This window comes from Eumetopias jubatus, unplaced genomic scaffold (assembly GCF_037043125.1).
Source record: "Eumetopias jubatus isolate StellerSeaLion01/CBP00866 unplaced genomic scaffold, mEumJub1_p1.0 scaffold_13, whole genome shotgun sequence".
Taxonomy (NCBI): Eukaryota; Metazoa; Chordata; class Mammalia; order Carnivora; family Otariidae; genus Eumetopias; species Eumetopias jubatus.
The window spans coordinates 12227632-12253958 of record NW_028274819.1 but is presented as its reverse complement, the minus strand read 5'-3'; the positions used below and the strand labels follow the sequence as shown (position 1 = coordinate 12253958).

Sequence of the window (26327 nt, the reverse complement as noted above, 5' to 3'; positions counted from 1 at the left end):
AAATGGACAGGGAAAGAAACAACACATGTTGGAGAGGTTGTGGAGAAAGGGGAACCCTCTTACACTGTTGGTCGGAATGCAAGTTGGTAGAGCCACTTTGGAAAACAGTGTGGAGGTGCCTCAAAAAATTAAAAATAGAGCTACCCTATGACCCAGCAAGTGCACTCCTGGGTATTTACCACAAAGACACAGACATAGTGAAAAGAAGGGCCATATGCACCCCAATGTTCATAGCAGCAATGTCCACAATAGCCAAACCATGGAAAGAGCCGAGATGCCCTTCAACAGATGAATGGATAAAGAAGATGTGGTCCATATAGACAATGGAATACTACTCAGCCATCAGAAAGGATGAATACCCAACTTTTACATCAACATGGATGGGACTGGAGGAGCTTATGCTAAGTGAAATAAGTCAAGCAGAGAAAGTCAATTATCATACGGTTTCACTTATTTGTGGAACATAAGGAACAGCATGGAGGACATTAGGAGAAGGAAGGGAAAATGAAGGTGGGGAAATTGGAGGGAGAGATGAACCATGAGAGCCTATGGACTCTGAGAAACAGGTTTTTAGAGGGGAGGGTGGTGGGATGGGTTAGCCCAGTGATACAATATTAAGTAGGGCACGTACTGCATGGAGCACTGGGTGTTATATGAAAACAATGGATCGTGGATCACCACATCAAAAACTAATGATGTATTGTATGGTGACTAACATAACATAATTAAAAAAAAAAAGAATTGTGGTTGGCTTCTCATCATTACAATTCAAGTTACAGTGCATTGGAACAACATCATAAATAGTGCTTCAGAAAAAAAAATATAATTCTATACTCAGTAAAAATATCCTTCAAAAATGTAGGTAGAATAAAGTCATTTTCAGATCATGATAGTCAGCTACTCTGACATTACCAGGATCCGTGCTGTTTTATGTTTTCAGTCGCCAGAAAATCCCAATGTTGTGATGACAATCACAGATGTCACATAAAAATGCTGCCTTAGATGAGCAGAATTTCATGTCATCTTGCTTCTTGCTGGATGCATCAACTTGGAGAATTCTATAGTTTTTTTCTACCATTAGTACATCCGCTGTGTCTATCTTTTCTGATAACAGTATCTATGTTACACTAATTCATTACAGATGTTTGAATTTTGTTGTTGTATAATTTATTGAGATGTGAGAATGTTGTTTTGGAAAATTCCTATACCGTGGAGGGAAATATATATTTATATATATAGAGAGCACACACACTGTATGTTAGTGCATTCATAAATTAATGATGCAGTATTCTATTCTCAAATTCCTTTTTAAGGGAGACAAAAAATTCATTACCTTAAAAGTATATTTGGTGACAATGCAAAATTCTTTCTGCTTACTTTCTAAACTTTAGAATGGGGATTTTATTACAAGAGACAGTTAACTGTAAAGTCATCCTCTTGAACATTTTTGAAACTTTAATTTTGTGAAACTGCACAAAACATTAGTGCATAGCAGGCAGTGTTATGCTTTATTAAATTATATAAAAGTTCCACATTTGGTATAAGAATAATGGCTGGTATTAACTATAAAACTCCTCACACACAATAGAACATGACATTTGAAGTAGCTCTCTCTATCCAGAATGATCTTGTCTTCATACAAATGATTTGCATGCATATTGCAACTTGAAACAAGTTAATAACATGCTAAATTTTCTTTTATCTTGTCAATTTAGGAAAAAAGTCATATTCATCATTTATAATTTTAGTCTAGTTTATAGAATGTTATGTGTGATAAAATTTCACAAATTAGATACAGTCTTGTAGATTTTTTTTCCTGATTTACCTTAAATTTGAACCATTTTTGCTATATAGACTTTCACAGATGTTGCATAATTTTCTTTTTGCATGTGTATTGTTTTCTGGGTATCAAGATGTTCAGTTGTACTATTGGGACATGACAGGGTACTGAATTCTTTTGCTCTGTCCTCCATGTACACACTCCAAATAAGGATTAATAGAATGCTGCTGGAGAGTAGAATAAATGGCACTACTCGAATAGTATCAAAACAGTGATTATAGATATTCTCCTCACTAGCCAGATGCATGAAAAGATAATCAGAAACCAGCAAAATAAGCCAGACAGAGGAACACAAATACTGCACAGTATCCCGTATATGCGGAAGTTTTAAAAATAAAAAAGAAGTGAAACTCATAGAAGCAGAGAATAGAAAAGTGGTTGCCAGGAGCTGTGGGGTGGGGGAACTAGGGAGACGTTGGTAAAAGGACACAAACATTCAGCTATCAGATGAGTAAGATCTGAGGAACTAATGTAAAACATGGTGACTGTAGTTAACAGTATTATGTAATTGAAATTTGCTGAGGGAGTAGAACTTAAATGTTCACACACACACGATAAATATGTGAGGTGTTAGGTGTGTTCATTAACTAGATGGTAGGAGCCCTTTCACAGTGTGGATATCAAGTCACCATTATATACACTTTAAATATCTTAAAACTTTGTCAATTATACTTCAATAGAGCTGAAAAAAAAAGAAAATTACAAACCTACAGAAAAATTGCAAGATGATATCATTAGAACTTGTCTATTCTTCACCTGGATTTATCTATTAAGATTTGGACACATTTGCTTTATATACAATTACATGTATAATTACTTTTAATATTTTTTGTTATATCTTTTTAAAAATATTTTATTTATTTATTTGACAGAGAGAGAGACAGCGAGAGCAGGAACACAGCAGGGGGAGTGGGAGAGGGAGAAACAGGCCTCCCGCCAAGCCAGGAGCCCGATGCGGGGCTTGATCCCAGGACCCCAGGATCATGACCCGAGCCCAAGGCAGACGCCTAATGACTGAGCCACCCAGGCGCCCCTTTTTGCTATATCTTTTAAAAGTAATACATTTCACAACTTTTTTCCCTTAAATATTTCAGGGTGGTCAAATAAATAAAATCTTTAAAAAAATATTTCAGGGTGTATCTTTTATTTGTTTTTATTTATTTTTTAAGAAGATTTTTACTTATTTATTAGAGAGAGAGAGAGAGCACAAGCAGGGGGGAGCAGCAGGCAGAGGGAGAGGGAGAAGCAGGCTTCCCGCAGAGCAGGGAGCCTGATGTGGGGCTCGATCCCAGGACCCTGGGATCATGACCTGAGCTGAAGGCAGATGCTTAACGACTGAGCCACCCAGGCGCCCCTCTAAATAACTTTTAAGTGAAACAGTAAAATTCACAAGGAGACTAAGTAAATAAAGAATGTCAATAAATGCCAGAAGAACTGCATTAAGGTGAGGACAGAAAACCCCGGGGTTTGTGGTTTAGATTGCAAAAACCATCAAGCTATTATATAGAGTAGGAGAACCTTCTCTTTCCTCTCCGGACCATGTCCATCTCCCTTAAGTGTTTTCTACAGTGATGGTGAGCAAGACCATCTCCACAAAAACATAGGATAGCCTAATGAATAATATGGAAGAATAAATGTGTAAATTATATATCTACAGAGGGAACATTATAAGGAAACCAACCTCTATAATAAAACAGTGCTGCATGTCATGGTTAAAGAAAAAAGACTCAGTAAAATTGAGGAAGAACTTAACATTACTTTTAAATAGCCTTTGTAAAGTTCGGTAACTTATGACGACAGCATCCATATTCCCCTTCTTGCTGCACACTAGGAGCCAGTGTCTCAATCTCACGCATGACATGTAATCTTGTCTTTCCAACTGGGATCATGAGGAATCTTCTCTCTCTGAGTGTCATGAGGTCTCCTATAACTACTTTAGTGACACAGTATCCCTCCTCCCTTCTTGACCACAGGATGTCTTAGAGAGGGACCTTAGCTTGTACACCTATGGATGTGATGGCTTGTTACTTTGGTGTGTTAAGGAAATAGACTGTGATGGTCTACAACCTTGGTATGGAGAGCTCTTCCCCTCTTCCTTCTGGCAATTCAGGTATACTAAAAAGTCTTAAATTCTGAGTCTCTTGTTTTTTCATGCCTTCCCAAAACAGTATCTTTGGGTATCTGGATTCAGCTAGATAGTAGGTCCAGAAAAAGGATATAAAACACAATCTTTTCTATTGTTGTTGCAGGCATCATAAATGAGAGAAAGAGGAAGAAAGAAAACTTGGGCCCCCAGTTTGGTTCTCAGAGGTTTCTAATATTTAAGGACAGGCTAGGACACATGTCCTCTCACTGTGGAACATCTAGCCATCTCTAACATTTGATAACAGGACCAAGATTGCAGAATTGGTTAATGTCGATGTTAATTTCAGGGACTTTGGGGTGCCTTAAAAATGGCTCAAGATGAGAAGCGCAGCAACTGTGCTATTGCTGAGTGGTGGAGATGGAGGATGTGATTCTAAATATGGGGACACAGAGGACAGAAGGTAGGTGGCAGTGTGGGGAAAATGATCCTTCAAGTAGAATTTCAAATAACTCTGGTGAATGTCCTTGCCAGGCATTTCTTGGAATTCAAAGGTTTATGTCTTTCTGTGTTATTACATATCCTAGCTGAAAATATTCTTTCCTTTGCTATAAACCAATTCGGCTTTCAATAGTCAGCATGTTTAATGGGGATCATGAAAAGGGGTAATTTGTGTCTGCCTAGTAATTCAACTGGTGTCCATACTGGAACTCTAGCCAATAAAAATGTGTATTTCCTTTTCCTGCCACTGACATTTCTGGCACAAGGACTACTGAACTTATATACATGGTACGTGCTAGATTGGTACCCAATTATTTTGAATCCAATTTATAAATTATACTCTGGACATCTTATAGCCTGGTTCCACCCAATTTGCTAACCATTCCCTGCCCGCCCCTCCCCCCCACCTTATAAAGATAATCTTCAGTCCATATTGCACCTATCCTGGTGCTTAATACTAAAACTTACAACTTATGTTTTTGGAGTGCTTAATATGTGCCAGACATTTTTCCAATTTGTTTATATTTTCTCATTCATTTGATTTGTGCAATACACCTATAATTTGGGAACTGTCATTTTCCCTCATTTTAAAGATGAGAATTCAGTGACACAGAGATATTAAATAATTTCCCCCACTTTATAGAGCCAACAAAAGGCAGATCTGTGATCTTCATTCAGAGTCCAGCTCCATAGTATGTACTTTTAATCACTACACTACACTGCTCCACCCGCAGTGTTTATATAATATTATTGATGTGTTTTGTTTTATATTAATAGGTGATTACTAGAATGTAACCTCCTCAAGGGATCTGTTTCATTCAGTATGTGTCCAAATTCCTAGAATAGTCCCTGGCACACAATAGGAACTTTAGCATTCCATATTAAGTAAAGGTTGTGTAAATGTGATATATTAGTACAATTGAATATTTGTCATTTGATATATATTGATCTCTTTATATATTGATCTATAAATATACACACACATATATATAAGAGAGAGATCTATAAACATATTCACAAATATATATGTAGATTCATCTATTATCTATAGACCTATAGACAGACTGTGCCCACTATCCCCTCTCAATGTCTTCCAACTGATGGACCCTCTAGTTTAACTTCCACAATCAAACACAAAATTTGCTTATAGCAGGGTGATTATCAGGATGGAAATTGACCCTTTTCAAGAAAGATAACACTGTTCTCACTCTCTTGGGGTTTCTGTGAGGAAAATGTTACCACTAGTCAGTCTTTCTCTTAAGAACACCCTGAGGATCATATACACCTGATATCATATATTTATGTGCATAATATGTTAACATGATTATTCAACAGAGATCAAAGGGCTACTAGTGAAAGTTGCACTTCACAACACCTACTGAGGAGATAGGACACACTTTGGTCAGTAAATAAAGGGGGTCAGGAGTGATGTCACCAAGATGGTGGGATGTGAGGCTCTTGACCTTCTCTCCTCCCAGGGACACACTCAGAGGGGGCAGTTCCCTCTGAGAGAAATCCAGAAACTTGCAGAGCAACTTCTACACATTAGGTGAATGAGAAGAGTCACAATGAAATGGATAGGAAGGGCTAAGCTATGCTTGCCATAAACCCCACCCCAGCACAGAACCTTACAATCAGGAGGGAACCCCCAACTCCCAGTTTCTTCCTGAGAAGCAAAGGCTAGACCACATATCTAGTACCCAGTTTTAAGGCTACCACACAAGGGATAGGCCCCCAAATCACCTTTCTCTGAGAGCCAGTGTGGCTTGGCATACATGAATCTCACAGGGCCACATCAAACAAAGAAGCAGTTTTAAAATGGGTGCGTGAGCATTTTTTTTTGCAGCTATCCCTTCCAGGCTCAGCATAGAAGGAGCAGGCAAAATGCCATCTCCCAGTTTCTCCCTGGAAAGGATTTGACCATATACTTTCCCAGCTGCTGCCTTAGGTTCTGGCTTCTAAACAACTTACATGTGGGAGCTCACTGGGATATTCCCAGCAACCTAAAAGAGCTGGTGGATATATCTTCTGCTTTCTCTCCTCGGATAACTGCAGTAATAAAACAAAGGCTCCAGCTTCTTCCTGAAAGGAGTTTGTCTACAGATCTACCACCTCATCACCTTATCTCTATCCTTTTTTTTTTTAGTACCTCATCTTCTAAGGCTGCCCTTTGAGGGACTGACTTCTAAATTACCTAGCTTTGGGAACCAAAGAGGTTCAGCATTCATGAATCCCTCAGGAACACACAAAATAAAGAGGTAGCTCTTACAAAAGCATTCCCAGAGGCTATCCCCTCTGGCTTAGCACAGAGTAAGTAGGCAAAAACAGCCAGTTCCCAGTTTCTCTCTGATAGGGGCTAGATTGTAATATCTTGACTTTTCCAGGTGCTGCCTGGAGGTTGGGCTTCTAATTAGCTTGCATTGGAAGCTGAAGGGGCTGGCACATAATAGTTCTCTGGGAGCCTAAACAGGCATGTGGGCAATTCCCTAATCTCCTGGAAACCACAAAAAGCAAAGACAGGGGTTTGCACAAACACAGAGGCTTGAGGAAAATAAAGGCTCAGGTCAAGCTTATTGACAAAGATTATTTCCTACATGAGGCAAGTCTGTCAAGACTGGGAGACATGGCTGTTTTAGCTAATGTGCAAAAACCAGTACAGAGAGTTAAGGAAAATAAAGAATAGAGGAATATGTTCCAAACAAACAAACAAACAAAGATAAATGTCCAGAAACCAATCTTAATGAAACATAGATAAGTAATTTACCTGACAGAGAGTTTCAAATAATGGTTATAAAGATGCTCACCAAGGTCAGGAAAGCAATGCATGAACAAAGTGAACATTTCAATAAAAAGACAGAATATATTTTAAAAGTACCAAACAAATCACAATAACTAAACTGAAAAATTCAATAGAGTGATTCAACAATAGCCAAGATCAGATGGAGAAAAGGATCAGCAAACTCAAAGATCGGTCAGTGGAAATAATCTAATCAGAGGAGCAAAAATAAAAAAATAACTAAAAAGAGTGAAAATAGCTTAACCAATTTATGGAACACAATCAAATGGACCAATATGCCTATTATAGGTATCCCAGAAGGAGAAAAGAGAGAGAATAGCACAGAAATGTGTTCAAAATAATAATGGCTAAAAACTTCCCAAACTTGGGGAAAGAAACAAACACTAAAATCCGGGAAACCCAAAGAGAACCAAAAAAATAAATAAGTAAAAATAATCCAAAGAGATCCACACCAAGACACATTATAATTTAATTGTTAAAAAGTAAAAACAAAGAGTTTTAAACACAGCAAAAGAAAAGTGACTTTTACATAGAAGAAAACCCTAATAAGACTACAAGCAGATTTTTTTCAGCAGAAACCTTGCATGCTTGAAGGGAGTGGAATGATATATTCAAAGTGCTGAAAGAAAAACAACTGCCAGCTAAAAACTGCTTTACCCATGAAAGTTTCCTTCAGAACTTGAGGGGAGATGGATTTTCCCAGGCAAACAAAAGCTGAAGGAATTCATTACCACTAGAGCAGCCTTACAACAAATGTTAAAAGAATTTCTTCAAGCTGAAAGATATTCAGTACAAATGGAAACCGAAAGAGAGCAGGAATAGCTTTACTTATATCAGGCCAAATAGACTTTATGTCAAAATATATAAGGAACTCATATGGCTCAAGAGCAAACTAAAACAAAACCCCATATAATCCAACCAAAAAATGAGCAGAGGACCTGAAAAGACATTTTTTCTGAAGAAGACACACAAATGGCCAACAGGTACATGAAAAGATGCTCATCACTAATCATCAGGTTAGGCAAATCAAAACCACAGTGAGATATTACCTTCATCTGTCAGGTTTTGTGTTACCAAAATGACAAGAGATAAGGAGGCTAGCAAGGATGTGGAGAAAAGGGAACACTTGTGCACTGTTGGTAGGAATGTAAATCATTACAGCCACTATAGAAAACAGTGTGGAGGTTCCTCAAGAAATTAAAAATAGAACTTCAATATGATTCAGCAATCCTCCTTCTGGGTATATAGATCCAAAGGAAATGAAATCACTACCTAGGAAAGTTTTCTGCATTCCCATGTTCACCACATTGTTCACAACAGCCAACTTATGGAAACAAGCTAAGTGTCCATTGACAGATTAATGGATAAAAATGATGTGATGCACACACACACACACTGGAATATTATTCAGCCATAAAATAACAAGGAAATCCTGCCATTTGTGTCAACATGGATGAATCTGGAGGGCATTATATTAGTGAAATGAGTCAGACAGATAAAGACAAATACTATGGTATCACTTATATGTGGAATCTTAAAAAAAAAAAAAAAGTCGAGCTCATAGAAACATGAGTGGTTTCTATGAGTTTGAAAAATGGTGGTTGCCAGGGGCTGGGATGTGGATGGCATAGGGAGAGGCTTGTAAAAGCGTTCAAACTTTCAGTCTTAAGATGAGTTAAGTGCTAAGGACCTAATATATAGCATGGTGATTATTGTTGGTAATTCTGTAATGTGTCACTAAAATTTGCTAAGAGATTAGATCTTTTTAAAAAATTTTTATTGTTATGTTAATCACCATACATTACATCATTAGTTTTTGATGTAGTGTTCCATGATTCATTGTTTGTGTATAACACCCAGTGCTCCACACAGAATGTGCCTTCTTTAATACCCATCATCAGGCTAACCCATCCTCCTACCCCCCTCCCCTCTAGAACCCTCAGTTTGTTTTTCAGAGTCCATCATCGCTAAGAGATTAGATCTTAAGTGTTCTCTCACACACACACAAAAGTAAGTATATGAAATAATGAAAGTATTAACTTGGTTGCAGGAGGCCTTTCACAATGTATATTTGTATATATGTATATATTACCACGTTTTGTACTTTAAATATATTACAATTTTATTTGTCAGTTATACCTCAGTGAACCTGGTTGAGGGTGGGGGGGCCGGGAGAGGGAGGGTAAAGAAAAGAGAGAGGATAATTACACTATACCCTTAAGATAATGCCACATCTTGGCAAAAGTGTCAGGATATGCTCATTAGCAATACTCTGCTTGTAAGATAGGAGTTCCAGGAGAAGCATTAGGGCAGAATGCAGCTGAATAGTGTCACTGTAGGAAACTGAACAAGACCAGGGTCCACTACAGGAAGGTCTGGCCATGCCAGGTCTGCTGGACCCAAAGGGGAGTCCATGAGTGGTTTAAGAGCAGGGACTGTGGTGGTTCTGTTGACCATTTGTACTGCTTCCCAGAGCCCAGACAACACACACCACTTCACTGCTAATTACAATTTATTCTTTCTCTCTGCCCACCATCCACTCTTCCTGCCACATCAGCCCACCAAACACTGTTTTGTGTTCAGGACTGCTTCACAGAGGCACACAGTACCACTGGTTCCAGTCACAGGGCAAGGTGATATGATTCAGACTGTGACTCATTTTCTGTATGATTTTGTTGGTTACAAATGTATGGTAATAGGTAGGGTAGTCAAGTTTGTCCAGAGCATGGATGTGAACATCCATGAGATAGGAGATGAGACCCTTGTCCCGGTACTCAGGCAGAGTACCCCCCATCCGTATCTCGCTTGTCTGGTCCATCAGGCTCCAAGACACAGGGGTCCCCTGGGGCCCCAGAAGGCAGAAGGTGGGGAAGTTCTGGATACAGCGCTCAATGAATCTCTGGCTCCTGTCATTGCCCCCAAAATGCCAGAATTTATTCACCAAGGCAGCGTGAGTAACGTCCATGGAGGAGAGTTTAAACATCTCTTGGTTGCTGTTGAGAACAAGGTAAAAGAGCACCCCATAATATCACACATACTGTGGAGTATTATATTTGTTTTCCCCAAAATTGTCTTCAGACAATGCAAATTGGAACACAGTAAAGGCATAAATTCTGCAGCCAGGTTGCATGAATTCATAATCTTTTTATAAAATGGAGATATTAACACAGTGGTGATATTAGCAGCACCTCTGTTAAATAGTATAAGAGCTATCACATGATAAGTACCTAGGACTTGTGCCACACAAAAAATAAGAATTACACAAAAATAAAGCATTATTTTTGTCAACATTGCTGTTACTCTCCACTTATTGATGGGAGAATTGATAACATTCCTGTTCTACACATAAGAATAGGTAAGCAGAAAATAAGCAAGTGCCTCAAAGCATATGCTAGCAAGCTATGAAGCCAGAACTTGGAATCTTGTAATCCTGGAATCTTTGGATTCTCCTTGGCCACTGTGGGAGAGCTGAAGTCCAGGGAGAGGCAGGGATGTGGAGTGCAGGCAGCCCCCGTCTTACAGAACATTGAAGTCTGAAGGCTACTGCAGTGGTGGAGAAGTGTTGGGGAGGTGTCCTGGAAAGAGCCCACAATGTGGAAGCAGGAAATGTAGACATGAGCCCCAGTTATGCCCTTAACCATCCATGTGACCTGAACAAGCTGTTTCATCAACTGGACCTGTTTTCCATCAGGAAAATGGGGATAATGTCTCCTACCTTCTCTATCTCATGGGATGGGCAAGACAATCAAATGAGATTATAGATTTGGATGTGTCTTTCAGATGTAAGGTGCAATACAGTGTGAATAAGGCTTTTCCAGGCATATTAACACACAAGAGGGCCATAGGATTGGACATCTCCAGATCAAATCCCTGTATCAGTTTTAATTCTATTCAGGCATAAGTGGAGGGAAATATATAATATGTTTAAATTCTTTTTATTGGAAAACTTTTGCTCTGAGAAGTAAATTCATTGCATATTTATGAGGCATCTACTTTGTTTTCTGTTCTGGCTACTGAAAACTTATTGGTGAACAATATAAAGAGTGTCCCCTGATCTTGTGGAGTTTGAATTGTTGCAAGGGAAGAATCAAACAACAAATAGGTCAATAAATACACAAATAAGCTGATTTCAGATAGTGATAAGTGCACTGAGGAAAATAAAAATTGGGTTTTGTGATGAAGAATTATGGGAAGGGGTGATTTTAGGTTGCTCTGCGGAGAACTCTCTAAGGAAATGACATTTGAGAGAACGAATGGCAAGAAAGAAGCAACTATGCAAAGATCAGAGGGAAGGACATTTTAGGGAAAGAACAGATGCAATGGTCCAAAAGTATGTGTGAGTGTGTGAAATCAAGTCACAGAAAAAAGACCAAAGCTGGCTGGTAGGAGGAAGCAAGAGGGACAAGATGAAGTCCAAGAGATGGTGGATTGCAGGTCTCATAGGACCCTAAATGTCTGTAATGGGCATGTGAGCTGAAAAAAAAGAAAAAACACTGATGACTTTTAAGTGGATGAATTGACATAATCCATGTACAAAAGGATCACCCTGGAAATGGATTATAAGGAGGCAAGAGTGAACATAGGGAAAGAAGTTGGGAGGCCACTTCCATACAGAAAGATGAGAGTAATGCAGAGCATCTTTTTTCAAACTCACATGACTTTGCGTCTGCCAGATTTAAGAGGTAAGTTCTTTGCCTCCAGCAAGGAAGGGAGCAGTTTACTTGCTGTCTCGGGCAACATATACATAATGCCTTGTTTTTGCTTGACCTTGACCAATTTAACAGCTGCAAGATTTTGTATCACTTCGTTCAGGCTGGACTGAGAACCTAGACAGGGGTAAGGTAAGGTGAGAAATAATTGCCCATGTAGATGCTACAGAAGCTTGCTGGTGGAAATATACAGAATTTAAAGTCAGGCAGTGTTGCTTCTGATGTTGCCATTAACCATGTGACCATTCCTAAGTCACTCGTATGCAAGCAGATAATACTAGACATCCTGACTATATCACTGTGAAATCAATGAGAAATGGTATCTTAAAAATAGTAACCAACCTTGAGTGTGCACATAATTCATGCCCACATATTGGTCTAATACTACATTTAATTCTTCCATTGACCCTATGTTTTAGGTACTTTTACTACCCTCATTATTTTTACATATGAGGAAACTGAATAATAGATAAGTTACATCACTTGCTCAAATCACAAAGCAAGTAACAGGAAGAGCAAGGATGCCACCCTAGAGAATCTGACTCTGGAGGGCATGTTCACACCCAGGGTTGTTCTTGTGACCTGGAGGTGCTCCCTGGCACAACTGTCATTCTTATTCTAAGAATGGAAAGCCAGAGGGAGAGCTCTGCTCTCACACCTTATCACCCTAAGGGACCCTGAATATGTCTGCAAAATATATCATGAATCCTCAGCTAACAAGAAATTCCATTACTCACAGTTCCTTGTGTCAAGTCTATAGTTTGCAATGTTTGAATTGGGATAGCAGCTGGTGCAAAGAATGAACATCAAGCTGAGTGGGGTTTGGTAGAGCTTCCTACCCCTACAAAGGCTGTAGGGGAGTGTTCTCAGGATGAAAAGTGACCCTGCAGGTGTAGCCATGAACAGTCACAGAAGCCAGCACACATCCCAGATCCCTTACTTACTTTGGATTTGCAAATGTTGTTTCCAGTTGATGATACCTGATGCACCAAGGAATTCTTGACAGTTTTGGGGATTCTTAGAATAGACTTGGTAGGTGTTGGTGTAGTGATCAAAATCATCTGTCATTTCCTGTTTGGTTAGGTAATGTGGAATAAATAAAATTGAATATACCTAGTGATTAGAATACTTGGCCTTTGTATTTCATTATACTGTGCTATTTTATAAACTTATAAATATTGATATTTTTCTTGATGTATTATCATTATTCCTGAATCATTTAAATCATGAGAGCAAGTCAGGGATTTAATCAATTATTCAATTTATGGTTAAGAAAAACTTGCTAAACTAGGTATTTATATGTTGTGTTACAACTTCAAATCAACCAAATGTACACCGGTTTAGAAAGCATTCTTCTATAATTCTGTAATCCTCAGGAGAAAGAAATTACTGTGAAAGGCAAGCTTCCATTGCAAGAGTAAATCTTATTCTATCTAAAAGAGTCTCAAAAAAAAAAAAGAGTCTCAGAACATACGGATTATAAACATAACAATATTGAAACTGACACAGGTAACCTTGTATTGGAATTTTCACTTACATGTGATATAGCTACACAAAAGAAAGGCACATGATGTCCTTATTTTTTATTTTAAATTTTTTATTTAAGTGTAATGAATATACAACATTTTATCAGTTTCAGGTGTACAATACAATGATTCAACAATTCTGTACATTACTCGGTGCTCATCACGATAAATGCACTCTTAATCCTCTTCACCTTCACTCATCCCCCACCCCAACCCCGCCGCCTCTGGCAACCACCAGTTTTTTTCTCTGTATTTTAGAATCTATTTTTTGTCTCTTTTTTCTCTGTTCGTTCATTTGTTTTGTTTCTAAAATTCCACATATGAGTGAAGTCATGTGGTATTTGTCTTTCTCCGACTGACTTATTTAACATTATACCCTCTAAGTCCATTCACATTGTTGTAAATGACAAGATTTCATTTTTTTTTTGGCTGAGTAAAATTTCATTATATATATATTATATATACATACATATATAAAAAACACTTTTTCTTTATCCATTCATATATTGATGGACAATTGGATTACTTCAATATCTTGATTATTGTAATAGTCCTGCAATAAACATAGGGGCACATATATCTTTTCAAATTATTATTTTCACTTACTTTGGGTAAATACCCAATAGTAGAATTATTGGATCATATGGTAATTTAATTTTTAAGTTTTTGAGGAACCCCCTTATTGTTTTCCATACAGACTGCACTAATATACATTCCTAACAGTGTACAAGGGTTCCTTTTGCTCCACAACCTCACCAAAACTTACTTCCTGTGTTTTTCATTTGAGCCATTCTGATAGGTATAAAGTGATATCTAATTGTGGTTTTAATTTGCATTTCCCTGATGATTAGTGATACTGAGCATCTTTCATTGTGTCTGTTGGCCATCTGTATGTCTTCTTTGGATAAATGTCTGTTCAGGTCCTCTGCCTATTTTTTAATTGGGTTATTTTTTTTTTTTTTGATGTTGAGTTGTATAAGTTCTTCATATATTTTGGATATTAACCCCTTATTGGACACATGATGTCTTTAAAATGTAAACCACAGAAGACATGAACAGACACTTCTCAAAAGAAGACATACAAATGGCTAACAGACACATGAAAAAATGTTCATCATCATTAGCCATCAGGGAAATTCAAATCAAAACCACATTGAGATACCACCTTACACCAGTTAGAATGGCAAAAATTGACAGGCCAAGAAACAATAAATGTTGGAGAGGTTGTGGAAAAAGGGCAACCCTCTTACACTGTTGGTGGGAATACAAGTTGGTACAGCCACTTTGGAAAACAGTGTGGAGGTGCCTCAAAAAATTAAAAATAGAGCTACCCTATGACCTAGCAATTGCACTCCTGGGTATTTACCACAAAGACACAGATGTAGTGAAAAGAAGGGCCATATGCACCCCAATGTTCATAGCAGCAATGTCTGCAATAGCCAAAGCATGGAAAGAGCTGAGATGCCCTTCAACAGATGAATGGATAAAGAAGATGTGGTCCATATATACAATGGAATATTACTCAGCCATCAGAAAGGATGAATACCCAACTTTTACATCAACATGGATGGGACTGGAGGAGCTTATGCTAAGTGAAATAAGTCAAGCAGAGAAAGTCAATTATCATACGGTTTCACTTATTTGTGGAACATAAGAAACAGCATGGAGGACATTAGGAGAAGGAAAGGGAAAATGAAGGGGGGAAATCGGAGGGGGAGATGAACCATAAGAGACTATGGACTCTGAGAAACAAACTGAGGGTTTTAGAGGGGAGGGGGGTGGGAGGGATGGGTTAGCCTGGTGATGGGTAAAGGAGGGCACGTACTGCATGGAGCACTGGGTGTTATACAAAAACAATGAATCCTGGATCACTACATCAAAAACTAATGATGTATTGTATGGTGACTAACATAATAAATAAAATAAAATTAAAAAAAATAAAATGTAAACCACAATGCAGTATTATTTAAAAAAATAATTTGCATTCCCCAAAACATTGAAACACAAAATTTGTTCAAAAATATCTTCTCAAATTTAACAAATGAGAGTTGAGTATTTTTGAAGATGAAGGAAGGAGTCAGGAAACAACTACCCAACAAGGGTAGAATAGCTAGAAATTGCTTCACAGAAATGCACTCATAGCTTCATTTTTTATTTCAATAATTAATGTAAATGTCTTCATTTTTGTAATCTGCTTAGTTCAGTGTTTTTGAAAAGCACTATATATATTTAAATTTTATTTGTAAATTTTATATTAAGATGATATATGATTACATATTTTGCATGCATAAATTTTTACTTTATATTTTCCAATATGCTTATATTTGTATTTGAAATGTGTTAACTGCTTAGTTTGAGTGATCTTTAAAAGTTGGCACTGAAAATATATTCCTAAATAAAGGCATTGCAATTTGTTCTTTATATTTTCTTAACGTTCTTCATATTTACCTCTACATATTTTTAGGTGTTATTTTTTCTGTTTAGAATGCACCTTCTATTCTTGTCAGCCTGCCAAAGACCTATTTATCTTCAAAATCCAGTCTTGGGGAAATGTCTACCTAGAAGGCCCTCTGATCCTTTACTTGCATACCCTGACATCTGTGGTTTTAATCATCTCTTGGATAGTACTGCTTATATCTTGTATGTTGTATGTTCTTATATGTTTTTGTACATTTTCACTCCATGTTGTAATTTATTCACTTATCTATCTTTTCCTCCAGGCTGTGAGCTTCTTGAGGACAGGGACTTGCTCACCATCACATAATTCATTTCTATATCCCCTAGGTCTACCACATTGCCAGGTGCTTGGTAGGCACATAGCGAATAAGAACACAAAAATGTACTCCACATCTGGCACCTTACCTCCTCCTGAGGGCGGATAACCACTGTTGTAAAATCAGGCCACTTGTCCACCAGGGCCTTCAGCTTGAATGGGTCTCCCTGGTTCATGTGGAAGACAGTCCCATAAACCTGTGCCATCCCAAGAAAATCGGGGGGTCAGCTCATTGGGAAAGGACGGTACAGTGCCTTGTTTGATCAGGACAAGGATTATTTCTTTTTTTTTTTTTAAGATTTTATTTATTCATTTGAGACACAGAGATACAGAGAGAGAGAGAGAGAGAGCATAAGCAGGGGAAGAGGCAGAGGGAGAGGGAGAAGCAGGCTCCCCGCTGAGCCAGGAGCCCAACATGGGGCTCGATCCCAGGACCCTGGGATCTGGACCTGAGCTGAAGGCAGACGCTTAACCATCTGAGCCACCCAGGCGCCCCAGGACAAGGATTATTTCTATGAAATCAAGGTGACAACTGATAGGGCATGTGGTTTAAATCACCTTCAGATTCCACTTTATTACTCCAAATAGAAGGAGGTTTGGGGGTCAAACCATGAGAACATTATATGAATACAATTAACCATTCAGATAAATAAGTTAATTAAAAATCATCCACTATCACATTGTAGAACTTAGTGTTGTATCTTTCCATTTTATTTCATTTATTGACAAATACACATACAATTTTTAAGCAATGAAATTAACTAATATATATTAGTTTAACACGTGTTCCACACACACACACACACACACACACACACACACACACACACACTATACTATGGGCATATTTCCATGTCAAAAAACACAAATTTATATAATCATTTTTAAGGACTGCATAATATCCATCATATTAAAGAACTCCAGTTCAGTTTTTTTTCTGCACCTATTAAGAGAAGATCGTCTGGCTTTTTTTCTTTAATCTATTGATACAATGATATACACATTGATCTTTGAACGTTGAACCTGCCTTGCAGTCTCCTAATAAACTCCCCTTGGTTATAATGTATTATCCTTTTGATATATTGATGGATTTGACTTGATAGTATTTTGCTGAGGATTTTTTGCATCTATGTTCATGAGGAATATTGTTCTCTAGTTCTCTCTTTTTTTAAATAAAGTCTACCTCTGGTTTTGATATTAGGGTAATTCTTGACTCATAAAATGAGTTGGGAAGTGTTTCCTCCTCTGATCTATTCTGCAAGAGTATGCATAGAATTGATATTATTTCTTCCTTCCATGTGTGGTAGAAATTGCCATGAAAGCCATCTGAGCAATGGTATTTTCTTTGTTGGAAAGTTTTAAATTATGAAATCAATTTCTGCAGTAGATACAGGATGATAAAGGTTATATTTTTCTTCTTCAGTGACTCTTGGTAATTTTTACTTTCCACAGAACATAAATTGTGAAATCTATGGGCACAGTTGATAATGGTATGTCTTTATTATCCTTATATTGTTTATGGGATTGGTATTAATGTCCCCTATTTCATTCCTGATTTGATTTGTGTCTTCCCTATGCTTCTCTGAGTCAGAAGTTTATCAATATTATTGATCTTTTCAATGAGCCAGATTTGATTCATTTTCTTAATTGGTTTTCTCCTCTCAAATTCATTGGTTTCTGCTCTTATCTTTTATAATTTCCTTAATTCTGTTTGCTTTGGAGTTAATTTATTCTTCTTTTTCTGGTTTTTCAGGTGGAGACTTAAAACACTGATTTGAGACCATTATTTTTTTCAAGAAATCACTTAATGCTATATATTTCCCACTTATCACTGCTTTGGCTGCATCCCAAAACTTTTGATATGTTGTGCTTTCATCTTTATTCAACTCAGATATTTTCTAATTTTCCTTACGGCTTTGAAGTATGGTTTATTTAGAAATGTGTTGTATATTTGTAAAATTTGAGTGTTTTACTAGATACCTTCCAGTGTTTTTTAAAGTTTAATATCATATTACTGAAGGACATACTTGTTATGTTTCAGTTCTTTAAAAAGTCTTGAAAATGTGATCTTTGTACACGTTCCGTGTGCACTTGGAAAGAATGTGTATTCTGCTATTGTTGAGGGATGTATTCTGTAAATGTCAATTAAGTTGGTTCATAGTATTTTTCAGGTCTTCTATATAGGTTATAAGTTTTCTGCCTATTCTCTAAATTACTTAGGAGTGTTAAAATCTTCAGTTACACATATGGGTTTATCTATTTGTTCTTTCAGTTCTATTGGTTTTTGTGCCATGTCCTTTGAACCTCTGTTGTTACGTGTATACATTTAAGCATTTTTAATGTCTTCATCGCGAATTTATACCTTTATTAAAATGCAGTGGCCCTCTTTATCCCTGTAATATTCTAGTCCCTTTGCAATATATATTATTGCCCCCCCAATAAAACCCCCACCTCTTTATATACAAAATCATTGATCCATTTCTAAAATAAAATTTCTATCTCATCCCATATTAAACATAAGCTTTTGGAATTTGACAAAATAGAAATTGGCCTATCATTAATTTCAAAGAAGAATCATAATGGTTAACTTTTGTCAGGCACTTGATTGTTTAGAAAGAATAAGTTAAACATTAATGTGTTATTTCAGTCAACTGTGAAATTCTGGGAAATCTTCCAGTGTTATATAATATAATTCTTGGAATGGCACAAAGAGATGTTTTTGGATCAATCACACAGCAAAGATCACAGTGGATTTAAATCATATGATTGCCACTCACTAGTGGTGTGATCTTGGTCAAGTCTTAAAACTGTGCTTGCATTTCCTCTTTGGTTATATGGATATAACAGACTTCCCTTCCAGTTAGGTGATGTAAGCTAAATGAGATGTAAGACGAGTGAGTGCCTGGCACAGAGTTGGTGCTCAGAGAATGCTTGTTTTCCTCCCTACTTCTTTCATGGGCATTTGCTAGTCCTTCCCCCCCGCCCCACAAGAATGTTCTGTCACCTTTAAGGACTCTGGGAGGCTCTTCCTCAAGGATTTCTCTAGCATCTGTAGCACTTGTGGGCCTTGTAAGTGGAACATCTTGGCCTTAACCTAAAGAGAAGAACAAGAAATATTAAGGAATGCGAAGCAATGGAAAACATACAAAGACACAAAACAGACACAACAGGCAGTTCTAACTAATGGTCAGACCTATATTCTTGTTGTTTTATTGGTGCCCCATTCACTGAACTCCTCACTAACTCCTGGGAAGAATAAGACTGGCAGAAATCACAGGTGCATCTTTCCAAAACTATTTTTTAATATTTTCTAAGCTTTTAAAAATTTTTATGAAATTTTTATTTTAATTTTTATATCACCCAGTATACCAGTAATTAAGGATGCGCTACAGTGACCATATATACTATCTAAACATGCATGAACATCTTTGAGATTAAGTTCCCAACCATGACAAGCCTGAGTCTGCCACTTAGAAGCTATATGATGTTGGGCAAATTACTTAATTCTTCTGTTCCTTGGTTTCCTCGTTTATAAAATGGCAATGACTATAGTGCCTGTCCCGTAAAGTAGTTGTGCCAGTTAAATAAATCAAATACATGTGAGGTGCTTTGACCAGTGCATTTGAGCAAACACTTTTATTCCTCTTGAGTAAATATGTAGAAGTGCATTTGCATGGTCATATAGTAAGTATATATTTAACTTTATTAAAAAATGCCAGACTGCTTTTCCAAAGTGGCTGAACTATTTTATATTCCCTTAGCAGTGTTTGAGTTCCATTTGCTTTTCATTCTCTCCAGCACTTCTCCAAATGATTTTCTTATGTAGCCATATTCAGGAATCATTGCTATAATAGGTAACAGATAAATCTGCAACAATACCCTTCAGGGGTCAGAGAGAGGAAGATAACTAGGCTCACCTCATCCCACAAACAAAACTAGGTAAATATCAAATCATCCTAAATACCCCAGAAATCTACCTGAAGACTGGCAGAACAAACTCCACAACTAGAGAGAGAGAGAAAAGGTCACACCAAGGAAGGTAGAGGTGTGGAGATGTGGTTTGGAGGAGAAATGGATCAAGGGTGCTGTATAAGGGAGGGAGGTATGGTCTCAGAGAAAGGTGAGAGAGAGAGAGAGGAACACATGGGTATGTACAAGGAGAATGTCCAAAGCTATTGGCTTGAAAAATGAGAAGGGCTGATTTTTGTGAGCTCTTGCAACCAGCAGGGCTTAAAGTCTGAAGTTTTAAAGATAAGCAGGCTCAGCTTGCACCATTTTCCTCCCCCATGCTCAGCACAAACACAAAACCAACTGTGGGAAGCAACTCAGCACAGACACTGGCTGCATAATCTGCTTACACCAAGGCCCACCCCACTGCACTCTGGCAGGACTGCCCTTCTCAGTCAAATTTGCCTTGGTCCCAGCATGACAGTCCCGTCCTCCAGAAGACCAGCACAAACCACTGCCCACACTACATCTCCTGACCAGAGAGTTCTGCAGGGTCTCAGTTCTGGAGTAGGTGTCAGGTCTCATTTCACAAGCAGACCAGAGCACACCTAGTTAAAATTCACCACATTCAGGCTGGGGACCGAACAATACCCATTGCATGCAAGGACCCTCTGCAGATGACTGGCCTGAAGCATAGAGCAGCTAAAACAACAAGAGCAGAACACATACAGCATACTAGAAGTCAACCACAAGAAAAAAAGACCACAAATACATGGAGGTTAAACAACATGCTACTAAACAATGAATAGATCAACCAGGAAATCAAATAAGAAATTTTAAAAATACATGGAAAAAATATAAATGAAAATACAGTAGTCCAGGAGAAGAAGCAAGATGGCAGAGGAGTAGGGGACCCTGTTTCAACCGGTCCCCTGAATTTACCTGGATGTCTACCAAACCATTCTGAATACCCATGAAATCAGCCTAAGATATAAGAATATATATTTGGATCTTTGCAAGCAGAAAGGCCTCATGGTGGAGAGGTATGAAGGGTGGAGTGTGAATCTGTGGGCAGATATCAGAATATAAACAGAAGGGGGAGGGAGCCTCCATAAGCTGACACCTGGAAAGTGATATAACACTGGAGCACAAAAGCATACCACATTGGGGACCAGGCACAAATTTGCAGAACGGTAGCGGCTGGGAAGGGCTGTAGAACAGCCCCCAGACAGGATCCAGGAGTTGCAGGTGCATCCAAGCAAACCAGGGGCAGCTCATGGTTTTAGAAGCACAAAGGGCAGAGACATGCCCTGGCCCTGGGATCGACCTCTGGGAGAGTTGCTGTGGGTGCACACCAGCCCGGGAGGCTGCAGTTTTCAGCAGCGCAGACAGAAACAGAGATTGTGTGTCTTGGAGGGCTCAGTGAAGAGCAGACCACGATTTCTCTGCCCTGGGACAGAGGTTTGGGTGTGGCCATTTTTGCTCTGACTCTCAGCAGCCAGAGAACAAAAGCTCAAAAAGTCGGTTTTCACTGAGCCCATCCCCCCCAACAGGGGGCAAGGCAACTCTGCCCAAACAGGGTTGCCTGAGTAACAGCGTCAGCAGGCCCCTCCCCCAGAAGGCAGGCTGGAAGAACAAGAGGATGACAACCCTAAGGTCCCTATAAAACGGGTGCATCTTGCTTGGGTTGTGGTTAATACATTGGACTCTGTACATTCTCTCAACCACCCTTCAACAGAATGACTAAGAGGAGGAACCCCCCAAAAGAAAAGAACCAGAGACTATGGCCTCTGCCACAGACCTAATGGCTATGGATATAAGCAAGTTGTCAGAGGTAGACTTCAGAGTAGCAATTATGAAGTCGATATCTAGGCTTGAGAAAAATATTAGCGACAATATAGAATCTCTAAGGGCAGAAATGAGATCTAATCAGGCCAAACTTAAAAATGCCATGAATTAGAGGCAATCTAAACTGAATACCCTGACAGCCAGGGTAAATGAGGCAGAAGAACGAATTAGTGAGCTAGAAGATGATAGAAAGGAAGGAAGCCAAGGAGGCCTGGGATAAACAGCTAGAAACCCATGAGAACAGACTTAGAGATCAGTGATACCATGAAACATTCCAATGTCAGAATTATTGGGATCCCTGAGGGGGTGGAGAGACATAGAGGAATAGAAGGTATATTTGAGCAAATCGTAGCTGAGAACTTCCCTAATCTGGGGAATGAAACAAGCATTCATGTCCAAGAGGCAGAGAGGATCCCTCCCAAGACCAATAAGAACGGACCATCATCCTGGCATATAATAGTGAAACCTGCTAACTTAAGAACCAAGGAAGCTATCTTGAGAGCAGCTAGGGGAAAGAGATTTCTTACGTATGGAGGGAGGAACATCAGAAAACAACAGACCTGTCCACAGAGATCTGGAAAGCCAGAAAGGGCTGGCAAGACATATTCAGGGTACTAAATGAGAAGAACATGCAGCCAAGGATACTTTATCCAGCAAGGCTGTTGTTCAGAATGGGTAGAGAGACAAGGAACTTCCTGGACTGGCAGAAACTGAAAGAATATGTGACCACCAAGCCGGCCCTGCAAGAAATATTAAAAGGGATTCTATAAAAGAAGAAAGACCCCAAGAGTAATATAGACCAGAGATTTACAGAGACAATCCATAGAAACAGGACTTTACAGGCAATATGGTAACACTAAAATCATATCTTTCAATAGTCACTCTCAATGTGAATGGCCTAAATGCTCCCATGAAACAGCACAGGGTTGTGGATTGGATAAAAAGACATGACCCATCCATATGCTGTCTATAAGAGACTCATTTTGAACCTAAAGTTACCTCCAGATTGAAAGTGAGGGGATGGAGAACTACTTATCATGCCAACAGACTTCAAAAGAAAGCTGGGGTAGCAATTCTCATCAGATAAATTAGATTTTAAGCTAAAGACTGTAGTAAGAGTTGTAGAGGGACACTATATCATACTTAAAGGGTCTATCCAACATGAAGATCTAACAGTTGTAAATATCTATGCCCCCAAAATGCGAGCAGCCATCTACATAAGCCAACTGTTAACCAAAATAAAGAATCATATTGATAATAATACTTTAATAGTAGGAGACCTCAACACTCCACTCTCAGCAATGGACAGATCATCTAAGCAGAAGATCAACAAAGAAACAAGAGCTTTGTATGACATATTGGACGAGATGGACTTCATAGATATATACAGAACATTCCACCCTAAAACAACAGAATACTCATTTTTCTCGAATGCACATGGAACTTTCTCCAGAATAGACCACATACTGGTTCACAAATCAGGTCTCAACCAATACCAAGAGATTGATATTATTCCCTGCATATTTTCAGACCACAATGCTTTGAAACTGGAACTCAATCACAAGAAAAAATTTGGAAGAAATTCAAACACTTGGAAGTTAAAGAGCATCCTGCTCAAGAATGTTGTGTCAACCAGGAAATTAAAGAAGAACTTAAACAATTCATGGAAACCAATGAGAATGAAAACACATCGGTCCAAAACCTATGGGACACTGCAAAGATGGTCCTAAGAGGGAAATACATAGCCATCCAAGCCTCACTCAAAAAAGTAGAAAAATCCCGAATGCACAAGCTAAACTTACACCTAAAAGAGTTGGAGAAAGAACAGCAAATAAAACTTAAACCAAGCAGGAGAAGAGAAATAATAATGATTAGAGCAGAAAGCAATGAAATAGAAATCAGAAAAACAGTAGAACAGATCAATGAAACAAGAAGCTTGTTCTTTGACACAATTAATAAGATCGATAAACCTCTGGCCAGCTTTACCCAAAAGAAAAGATAAAGGACCCAAATTAATAAAATCATGAATGAAAGGGAGAGATCACAACTAACACCAAGGAAATAAAACAATTATTAGAAATTACTATCAGCAATATATGCCTGGAAAAAATTAAGCAGCCTGGAAGAAATGGAAGCCTTCCTGGAAACTTATAAACTGCCAAGACTAAAACAGGAAGGAATAGACAATCTGAATAGACCAATAACCAGTAACAAAATTGAAGCAGTAATCAAAAACCGCCCCAAAAAACAAGAGTCCAGACCAGATGGCTTCCCAGGGGAATTCTCTCAAACACTTAAAGAAGAAATAATACCTAGTCTTCTGAAGCTGTTTCAAAAAATAGAAACAGAAGGGAAACTTCCAAACTCGTTCTATGAGGCCAGCATTACTCTGATCCCAAAACCAGGCAAAGACCCCATCAAAAAGGAAAATTATAGACCAATATCCCTGATGAACATGGATGCCAAAATACTCAACAAGATCCTAGCCAATAGGATCCAACAGTACATTAAAAGGATTATCCCTCAAGACCAGGTGGGATTTATTCCTGCGATGCAAGGGTGGTTCAACATTCACAAATCAATCAACGTGATAGAGCACATTAATAAAAAAAAAGACAAGAACCATATGGTCTTCTCAGTTGATGCAGAAAAAGCATTTGACAAAATACAGCATCCTTTCCTGATTAAAGCTCTTCAGGGTGTAGGGATAAAGGGTACATTCCTCAACCTCATAAAAACCATCTATGAAAAGCCCACAGCAAATATCATTCTTAATGGGGAAAAGCTGAGAGCTTCTCCCTTAAGATCAGAAACATGACAGGGATGCCCACTCTTGCCACTATTGTTCAACATAGTATTAGAAGTCCTAGCATCAGCAATCAGACAACAAAAAGAAATAAAAGACATTCAGATTGACAAAGAAGTCAAACTCTCTCTCTTTGCAGATGACATGACACTTTATGTGGAAAACCCAAAAGACCCCACCCCCAAATTACTAGAACTCATACAGCAATTCACTAATGTGGCAGGATACAAATCAATGCACAGAAATGAGTTGCTTTTTTATACACTAACATTATAACTGTAGAAAGAGAAATTAGGGAATCGATTCCATTTACAATAGCCCCAAAACCATAAGATACTTAAGAATAAGCCTAATCAAAGAGGTAAAGGATCTATACTCTAGAAACTACAGAACGCTTATGAAGGAAATTGAAGAGGACACAAAAAGATGGAAAAACATTCCATGCTCATGGATCGGAAGAATAAACATTGTTAAAATGTCTATGCTGCCCAGAGCAATCTACACTTTCCTTGCCATCCCTGTTAAAATACCATTGGCATTTTTCAAAGAGCTGGAACAAACAATCTTAAAATTTGTATGGAACTAGAAAAGACCCCAAATTGCCAAAGGAATGTTGAAAAAGAAAAACAAAGCTGGGGACATTACATTGCCTGACTTCATGGTATATTACAAAGCTGTGATTACCAAGACAGCATGGTATTCACACAAAACAGACACATAGATCAGTGGTACAGAATAGAGTCTCCAGAAATGGACCCTCAACTCTATGGTCAACTAATCTTCGACAAATCAGGAAAGAATATCCAATAGAAAAAAGACAATCTCTTCAACAAATGGTGCTGGGAAATTTGGACAGCTACATACAGAAGAATGAAACTGGACCATTCTCTTACACCACACACAAAGATATAAATCCATCAAAATGGATGAAAGACCTCAATGTGAGACAGGAATCTATCAAAATCCTAGAGGAGAACATAGGCACTAACCTCTTTGACATCAGCCACAGCAACTTCTTTCATGACAAGTCTCCAAAGGCAAGGGAAACAAAAGCAAAAATGAACTTTTGGGACTTCATCAAGATAAAAAGCTTCTGCACAGCAAAGGAAACAGTCAACAAAACAAAGAGACAACCCACGGAATGGGAGAAGATATTTGCAAATAACATTACAGATAAAGGGCTGGTATCCAAGATCTATAAAGTACTTCTCAAACTCAACATCCAAAACACAAATAATCCAGTTAAAAATGGGCAGAAGACATGAACAGACACTTCTCCAAAGAAGACATACAAATGGCCAACAGACACATGAAAAAATGTTCATCATTAGCCATCAGGGAAATTCAAATCAAAACCACACTGAGATACCATCTTACACCAGTGAGAATGGCAAAAGTCGACAAGACAAGAAACAACACATGTTGGAGAGGTTGTGGAGAAAGGGGAACCCTCTTACACTGTTGGTCGGAATGCAAGTTGGTACAGCCACTTTAGA

The 26327-nt window shown here is 38.3% G+C and overlaps 1 protein-coding gene across 1 annotated transcript; it reads right to left on the bottom strand.

The window, feature by feature from the left end:
- Window positions 1-9811: 9811 nt before the first annotated feature.
- LOC114215402 (glycine N-phenylacetyltransferase-like) lies at window positions 9812-19311 on the bottom strand. The gene is made up of 5 exons (XM_028111387.1): window positions 19234-19311; window positions 16319-16426; window positions 12875-13001; window positions 11876-12047; window positions 9812-10214 (listed from the first exon to the last, which is right to left on the bottom strand). The coding sequence occupies exons 1-5, from the start codon at window positions 19309-19311 to the stop codon at window positions 9812-9814; spliced, it is 888 nt and encodes a 295-aa protein (XP_027967188.1).
- Between the last annotated feature and the right edge of the window lie 7016 nt (window positions 19312-26327).

Bases quoted from the DNA above. Each gene is read 5' to 3' on its own strand.
- LOC114215402 (XM_028111387.1), bottom strand. From the start codon at position 19,311: ATGTTCCACTTACAAGGCCCACAAGTGCTACAGATGCTAGAGAAATCC. The intron at 16,427-19,233 runs GTGACAGAACAT...GGGATGGCACAG, and splicing joins GCCTCCCAGAGTCCTTAAAG to GTTTATGGGACTGTCTTCCA. The intron at 10,215-11,875 runs GTGAGTTTGAAA...TGTTCTCAACAG, and splicing joins TCTGGCAGACGCAAAGTCAT to CAACCAAGAGATGTTTAAAC.